The sequence below is a fragment of the Hippichthys cyanospilos genome, chromosome 7 (genome assembly GCF_059441005.1).
Source record: "Hippichthys cyanospilos isolate Australia breed blue-spotted pipefish chromosome 7, RoL_Hcya_1.0, whole genome shotgun sequence".
NCBI classification, from domain to species: domain Eukaryota; kingdom Metazoa; phylum Chordata; class Actinopteri; order Syngnathiformes; family Syngnathidae; genus Hippichthys; species Hippichthys cyanospilos.
The window spans coordinates 18,263,408-18,271,495 of NC_142375.1; the positions used below are offsets into that span (position 1 = coordinate 18,263,408).

General features: G+C 40.3%; 2 protein-coding genes across 2 annotated transcripts; both read right to left on the minus strand.

The window, feature by feature from the left end:
* Positions 1-329: 329 nt before the first annotated feature.
* LOC148421403 (lysozyme g-like) lies at positions 330-2,077 on the minus strand. Its single transcript, XM_088419216.1, has 6 exons — positions 2,002-2,077; positions 1,582-1,606; positions 1,415-1,492; positions 947-1,143; positions 597-735; positions 330-528 (listed from the first exon to the last, which is right to left on the minus strand). The coding sequence occupies exons 2-6, from the start codon at positions 1,583-1,585 to the stop codon at positions 392-394; spliced, it is 555 nt and encodes a 184-aa protein (XP_088275342.1). The 5' UTR covers positions 1,586-1,606; positions 2,002-2,077; the 3' UTR covers positions 330-391.
* A 1,345-nt stretch (positions 2,078-3,422) lies between these two features.
* On the minus strand, positions 3,423-6,979 carry pglyrp2 (peptidoglycan recognition protein 2). Its single transcript, XM_088419215.1, has 4 exons — positions 6,777-6,979; positions 5,439-6,299; positions 5,075-5,285; positions 3,423-4,351 (listed from the first exon to the last, which is right to left on the minus strand). Exons 1-4 carry the CDS (start codon positions 6,847-6,849, stop codon positions 4,048-4,050), a joined length of 1,449 nt encoding a protein of 482 aa, XP_088275341.1. The 5' UTR covers positions 6,850-6,979; the 3' UTR covers positions 3,423-4,047.
* Positions 6,980-8,088: the final 1,109 nt, after the last annotated feature.

Genomic DNA, 8,088 nt, shown 5'->3' on the forward strand with positions numbered 1-8,088 from the left:
TATATATATATATATATATATATTTTTTTTTTTTTTTTTTTTACAGATTTCGGGAGTCACAGGGCATTCTGTTGATTCTTGACAAAATTAATGTTTTTTATTTGCGTCTTATGGTATGGAAAGTACGCCAATCATTTGCGGTTTGTGCATTGGTGAGCAGATTTCCTGAACTTGTGAATTGCATAATACAGTACATCGACAGTGACAGAGCATACACACACCTTGCCGAAGCAGTAACTGAAAGTCTGGAAAAGAATCACAATTCATCAGATCGTTTTCGTTGTTTTTGTATTTTTTACTTTGTGAGGAACAAGACAGGACAACACGGCTGCTTCGATTTGAGTTTATTCAGAATTGACCAAGACGTTTTGTCTACAATTTACGTTTTATGCTAAAAACCTCCATGGCTTTTGTACCACTGAGCTCTGGCGACGACGTCGCTGGAGTAGTCGTCTCCAGTCGTGCCCACGTCCATTCTTTCATATGTTTGAACGCCTCTCACACCAATGTTGTAAGCTGCTATCCCACCTGCGAAAAAACAATGCAAAAATGAATCAAATGATAGCGCGTGTCCATGTGAGAGTCGCCAAACAAACCTTTGAGTTGCTGCTCTGCAGACCAGTCAGAAAACTTTTTCTTGATCTGATGGATGAAATCGATCAAGATATCTGTGCCTTGGCGAAGGTGTTCCTCGCTATTCCATCCACCTTGTGGAGTGTGATACCTCTTATCAACCTGCGCACATTAGTTACAACAATAGAATTTCCCATTGAGATTTAGACAAGATTCCAAACTGGATATCCATTCATTTTCCTGAAGTTTGTCCTTTAGCATCACAACTCAACTGGATCTCATCATTTCACCAAGAGCCAGGGTACCGTCTGGCACTGAGGGAAATCACTTCAATTAAATCCTCAAAAGGATCATTGTAACATCCACTACCGACCTGCATGAGTCCCCAGGCATTGCCGTGGTCTCCCCAACCATTATTCAAGACATTCCCAGCCCTGGACTCTCTGGAAATGATGGCAGCGATGATAGCAGGATCAATGTCCTTTTGACCTCCTACTCTCTGGATGATGGCTTTGTAATTGTTCATTCTGCCCAAATCCGTTTGTGCCATGGCGTTGGATGCTGGCACACCTTCAATGATCGAGATACCACACAGAGTTGGGTTGGGGAAACAATATTGTGGGAGCAAAATTACATCACTCTGTAAACAGAAGATGGTAACGAGGTTGTTACCCTTTACATTGATTGTTATGAAGCTTTTCATTAGGTCGATCATTTATTCGTCCCTATAGTATCGATCAAATGATCTGAATGTTTGTCACGGTGTGCCACATGGGTCTGTTTTAGCCCCGCTGTTTTTTCCAAAGTTGACATTAAAGGTTGAAAAAAAGCAGATGTTTACCATCGTATGTCAGCCCGTCTTGTCCTGCTGTTCTCCGGGATGCTCCGGTTGTGTCAACCCTTGTTATGTCCCCGAAGCCTAAATATGCAAATTTAAATAAATTCACTTGATTTCTCCTCGTCTTCAGCTCACAAGAGGAAATTTCAGCATAAGAACAATACACTTACCCATCGTCCTTATCAGTGTGAACACCTACAGTTGGAAAATTTCGTTTAAGGTGTAGTCCAGGACAAAATCAAATGAGCAGTTGTAATAGCAGCAAACAATAGGCATTATATGAGAAAAGCATTCCTTATTTCCTTAGCAGCACATAGCAATAATTACTGTGATTGTAACCTGCATCTCACCCAAAATCTACTGGGATTGGTTCCAGCTCGCCTTCAAATGTGGACAAGCGCTATGGAAAAGTATGAATACATGGTGCAATCTAATTGTAGCAAAAGTACGCGACGTTATCACCATTTGGAATTTGCAAATTACTTTATTGTCGGATAATGTATCCCCTATTTGCTTTTTGTTTTCTCAGGTGAAAGATCTGCGCATGCTATTGTAAATTTCCCGGTGTGACAGATATACAAGATACATACCTGCGTCTCAAAGTTGAATGTCTTCTAACCAGTCAGCCTTGTTCAGGGTTCTGCCGGCTTTCTCACTTAACTCTCCTTTTATACTCTCTGCTTCCTCTATTATGTACTTCTTACTTCCTTTAGTCTGTACTTTGTTCCTTCCTTGTTCATCCAGTTCTCCGTGGGGAGATTCCAACTGTGTTTATGGTCAATTACCTGATACAAATATCAACTTATTCATTGCCATCAAGTTTCAGACACTCCTTTAACCCTTATTTAATAAATAAGTACCTGAGATTGAACGTCTGGACTCTCTAAAGACCTATAAATACGTCTTTGGAATTGAGTGGGTTACTGTTACATTCCCTTCAGCAGAAAAATACAGTACGTAGTTTTCAGTTTAAATCATAGTTATCCTGCAAAATTGCAGTCAAACTTTTGTGTGAAAATTATTATTTGCAATATGAGAGAGGTGAGTGTTTTACAGTCAAATTTTACAAGACGTAAACACAAAATGTAATGTTGATCTCATTTTCTTTTAGAAAATGCTATCGTAACAGATTAAAGTTTGTAATAACCCATTAAAGAAAATCAAACATGAAAATTATAAATATAATAAAGGAATGTTGTACAAGAATTTGCAATATTATAATAAGATCCTGATATTCCAAAAAATATATTTTTGCAAGGGGAAAAAATGTACAAGCAATTTTACCATCAGGTTTTTGCCACAAAGTCAATATGAGTCATTTTAGAAGACAAGTCAGACTTATGAAAAAAAAATGTGTTCACAGAATGAGGTTTAGATTTGGCCAGAATAAAGTTGTATAATGTTATCATTTTTTTTTTTTTTTTTTTTGCGGGAAACATTTTGAGACAGAGACATGAAAAGACTGCGGAAAAATAATCTAAATATTGCTTGAATAAAAATGACAAAAATAGCAAAACTGCAAAAACAAAACTAAATTGCATTCCTACAAGAAAATGTTTCATGAAAGTTCTTTTCATACTTTTACTTTCCTATTAAAATGTAAGTCGGCGGTGTCCAAACTCGGTCCTGGAGGACTGTGATCCTGCGTGTTTTCCAGGTTTCCTTCCCCTCCACAGCTGATTCAAATGATCAGGATCGTTATCAGGGTTTACTGAGTTTGCTGATTAGCTGATCATTTGAATCAGGTGTGTTGAGGAAAGAAACCTATAAAATATGCAGGATCTCGTTCCTCGAGGACCGAGTTTGGACGCGGTGTTATGTAAGCATTGCCCCGCCTTAGAAATGAGTAACGCATCTTTTTGTGTATACATTTGGTTTTATAACCGGGTGGCAATCCAGTCTGTTAATTGGAGAATGTTTGACTCATTGTGTTCAAGTTTGTGTTTCACACGAATGGGAGCGGTTGGGAAAGTATTCAGGTTAGGTTCAGTACTTGATAAGGATTTCCACATGCATAAAAAAATGCCTTTTATTAATAATTACATTAAGTACAGTGGGTTAGTCTCTTTATAGTTTATAGTCTCTTTATCTCATGGTTAGCAAGTTCAAAATAGCTATGATTGTTGATCGCCTGCTAGCAGATTCCGAATAGCTAATAATATTTAACCCTTATGCTGTGTTTTGTCCAATCCTTTGCGCTGGGAAAGCACTGAAAAAGACACCGGAGAGCTGAAATTTCACCCAGATGGTGACAACATGTCAAAGTTCAACATGGTACGGCCACGCATGCCAAACCTTGGCTAAAATACGGTAGAATGAGGTAGAAAAATGATCCAAATATCGTCAAAACACTGCACAAGGGTTAAATATGAAGTTCCAGTCATAACTTTCGACTAAAGTTAAAGCACTTTAAAGGAAAACACTTATTTTACCATTAGAGATGTTTGGTACCTTCTAAGTTTGAAGCATACAGAGGTTAGCATATAAAGTTTATTATACTGACTTTTATACGGTTAAATGGGGATCATGCTAAAAAACTATCAAAATCGAATTCACATGCATTCAAAAATAAAATTGATAACCATGCCTTCTGGTTTAAATGTAAGGAATGGCCACGCATCCCTATTTGTCTGTACTCAGTGTCTGAAATGGTCCCAGTGTGTTATTTCAGAAAATAAGGCATCTCCAGGGCAGGAAGTGTAGTTGACCATCTGCCTGTGGCCGTGGATGGTGTAGTTTGCCACTAGCTTCCCTCCGTCCACTCCGCAGCGCGTCAGGCGATGGCGTAGAAGGTCCATGGCGTGACGCGATGGAAGACTTGACGTGTAGTTGCCGATGATCGATACGCCGAATCCTAGGCTGTTGTGTCCTCGCGTGTGCGTGCCGAGGAGGTTCCAACCTCGGCCTTCGTAGATGTAACCATCAGAACCCACCACGAAGCTGCCAGCACAGATTACACATTTATTGCAGAACACATTTTTCAGACTGTAGATTGCATTTTATTTGTCATTTTTTCTGGGCAGATCCTGCATCTCATACATAAAGATGTGACTTGTATGTTTAATTTTTCCTCCTACAGGATGCATTTATGAAATTATTTTTTACTTTGTACTAAAATTACAGCTCATACGTAAGATGACAGAAGGTACATAATTACCATATGCTGGATGCATCAGTTAATTATTGTACTTTCTGTTATTTTGTGCTTTCTTGGCTAATGCTTGCCTTATTTCGAGTCATCATTGCATAGTCCATGAGATATGGTACATGGAATGGAAATTTGCGCCCCCTTTATCATCGGGACAACATTACAGACCAGAGCTGGGCAATTTGTCGCTAAAGAGGGAAGTTGTTGACAGAACGCCTTTGGCGAGTGGTTCCGCATTTTCGATGTGTGCTTTATAATGTGAAACCTTGAAAAATAAAATACACAGTCTGAGCACCGACTGAAGCGGGTTTAGCTGTTTTCTGAGTCTGTGTATTTTTAGGAGTCTTTACATCATAAGGCAGTACTTGTTGAAAGTGAGCATTCTGGCGACTCATTGTCCGACTCAAAACAGAAGTGAGCTATCTCATTCTGAACATAAACATCGCCTACAATATAGTATCGTAAATGATGTCAAAAAGCAAAAGTGAAAACAGTGCAAGGTAAAAACGTGTCACCTGTATCCAATGTCACTCCAGTTGCGGACCTCCTGGTGAAAGCGCTGCATGGCTCTCATGTCCTGGGAACACTCTTGGAAGGACAAGCAGGGCTGCGAGGGCTCATAGGTGTGGTGAACGTAGAGAAACCGCAGGGGTAAAGACAGTGGTATGGGGATACCCTTATAAGCGTTTGCCCTCCACTGGCAGCGAGGGATGATTTGAGGACAATCTGTAGCAAGAGGTTATTTGTGTTTTGGTTTTTGCTTTCCTCAACACTGCAGAAAGTCCACTTCATCTATGAAGTGCACTACTTAAATAAAGATGTGTGTAGTGTTTGTTGTTGGGTTTTGATTCAAATTGAAGGGATAGTGATTGAACTTACCCCAGTATCTGTGCACAAATGCCTCTAGACCTTCTTTCACCGCCTTGTGGACTCCAGTATCCAAAGCGATCCATTCCGTTTTCTCCAACCTCCAAACTAGTTCGAGCGTGTCCATCACCTCCTTCTGAAGGTCGAAGGGTTCCAAAATGGATCGAGAGATCTCCCTTCTTCTTGGACTAACATGTTTGGACAGGGTATCAAGACCTTGGCTTGCATTCAGGGTAAAACTGTAGTATTCTTTTAGGGTTTCACTAAGAGCATGTGGCTCTTCGGATTTGGGTAGTCGACTGATCTCAGTGCCCAGTATTATTCCGTCCATACCCCCATTGATAACTGCGTCAGTGGCCAGCGTGGCAGGCCAAGAGAGTTTGAACACCCTTGGGAGATCCACCCGGTCCCAGCACCCGTCAGGCCCAAGGCGATTCGACACCGGGACATCTTGTAGACTGAGGAAAGATAACCCAAGCGTCCTTCCCAAGGTGAGTGGAAAAAGCCCAGTGGCTGAGGTCTCTTCCAGCTTGGCTTTCAGTCCCGATTCAATCCCCAGTAGCAAAGGTGCCAATGCTACCGTCGTGCCATCCGGGGTAAGCGTTACCCCTCGCTCCTCGCCGCTGTCCGTCACGATGTGGTGGATCGCTTTGTCAAAAAAGCTGAAGGATGAAGCATTGAGGATGGCGGACTCCAGCCTCGCCGCGTCTGTGAGGTTATTTGAAGCCCCCAGGAAGTGGATAGTCATGGCGTCGTCATGGCCGGCGGTCCTGCGCAAGGCCCTCACCAGCGCCAGGGGGGACAGACCCGGGTTGGACTCTTCCAACTGTTGCACCGCATGGATGAAGTTTTCCATGCTACGCAGGTGGAAACCTGACAGGAGAGGAGAACGTAAGTCTATTTTTAGCTTGTTTTTATAAAAAAAATTTTGCAAGTCACTGGACATAATTCTATTAAAATTTTCAACTCAACATTCCCAAAATCCCTTTGCAATGTTGCAATTAAACTATATAAATGCATAAGGTAAAAACGAAAGAAATAGATTGACCAACTGCCCATCGGTTGAGTAATTGCATAGCAGTATTTAGTTGCAGGAATCCTTACGACTACTACGACTGACTGTTAATGTGTCACAATGTCTGCTGTGAAGAAAGGTCATTTGACGAAATCACACCGTACACTTGATAAGCGTTTCCCAATATTTTTTCAGGCAAGGCATATATATAACATTACAAAAAGCTCCCAGTGCACTAATAGAAATGTCACAAAAAACAGTACTGTATACTGAATGTGTTTACAAGTCATAAAAGAAAGAAATGATAAAGTAAATGACCAAAATCCAAAACATACCTGCTGGTCTGATTGACATAGAGAAACAGAATGATGACGTCAACATAAAGAGGGACACTGGAAGAGACATCATTTTGACTTAAATGAATAAAAGATGACCCCTAAGAGTAGTCAGCTAGACAAAAGATAACGCATGCGGCTGCTATCAAATTTTACAATGTTCCTTGGCGTAGAATATGCACTTGTGCCCGTGAGGACGAACACACAGCTACAAATATTGATTCAACCAACAGAAAGATGCATGGTGAGCGACCGCCCCCGCGCAAGTCGCAAAGGTCAAACCATCCAGTGTCTACTAATAGTTGAGCTTTGAAAAGTCTAAAATAAATAGAAGTACTTTAAAATGAATTGAGAGAGAAAGTGGATGGGTGAGTGGGAGGAGTCTCATGCAAAATCTTTGTCAAAAAAAAAAACTATTTTGACTACTTGTTCATTGCCATATTATTGAATAAATTGAAAAATCAAGACACTACAGACAACAAGTGGAAATTACGGATGCATGGAGCTGCCAATGGAAAGTAAAGATTTTACAGGCAAACCCGTTTCTATGGCATCCCCTTAGTAATTATATTTCCCTAGGAACCACACTGGAAAAGGTTCTAGCTACGCCCCTGTGGGTGCATGTTTGATAGAAATCTTTGTAATTAGAAATCTTGGAATAATTTACAGAACTACTAGAGTAGACTATATAGTTAAATTTTGGTGATTCTCTACTAACCCCGTTTTCTGTACGAGGTTCCCAAGCTGAGCTGTGATTGGTCGTTACCTGAGCCTTTACCATGTGATGTCATTTTCTGTCCACAGCAAGGGGCAAAATGTGCTTTTAAAGTATTTTACTTGAAAAATTATTGGATGACCATTTTGATTATATACAAAATACAGTAGTAACTTTACTGCTAGAAATGACTAAATCAGAATACAGGGCTAATCAGAGGACTCATTCGGTGCAGGTTCTTACTGAGTATTCCTTTATATGACGTAATGAAGGATGATGTAATTATATAATTTATACATTTATATTTATGAATACAAGCATTTATGGATTTTGGTGATGATTTTGGGGTGTTTTGCCAGTTTTTGTTCATTGCACCACCCTCTAGCGGGGAAATGTAGCATCACGTCACACAAATAAATGAACACAAAAATCTGATTTTTACCAAGCCACTTTACCCTGACAATAGTGTATTAATTTGAGAATGCGTTTGTGTATTTTGTTCGCATCCAAGATGTCCGTTCACCTTTTAATTTGCTACTTTACAACCTACCGCTTATTTTGCAAGTGACTTCCGCATGGTCACATGGTGTATAGACA

What these genes read in the sequence shown, in the direction of transcription:
- pglyrp2 (XM_088419215.1), bottom strand. Translation starts at nt 6,849, where the DNA reads ATGATGTCTCTTCCAGTGTCCCTCTTTATGTTGACGTCATCATTCTGT. An exon ending in TATGTCAATCAGACCAGCAG is followed by an intron (nt 6,300 to 6,776) that starts GTATGTTTTGGA and finishes CTCTCCTGTCAG; the next exon opens with GTTTCCACCTGCGTAGCATG. An exon ending in TGGAGTGACATTGGATACAG is followed by an intron (nt 4,352 to 5,074) that starts GTGACACGTTTT and finishes CTGTGCTGGCAG; the next exon opens with CTTCGTGGTGGGTTCTGATG.
- LOC148421403 (XM_088419216.1), bottom strand. An exon ending in AGACGGGCTGACATACGATG is followed by an intron (nt 1,144 to 1,414) that starts GTAAACATCTGC and finishes CGATCATTGAAG; the next exon opens with GTGTGCCAGCATCCAACGCC. An exon ending in ATGCCTGGGGACTCATGCAG is followed by an intron (nt 736 to 946) that starts GTCGGTAGTGGA and finishes TAATGTGCGCAG; the next exon opens with GTTGATAAGAGGTATCACAC.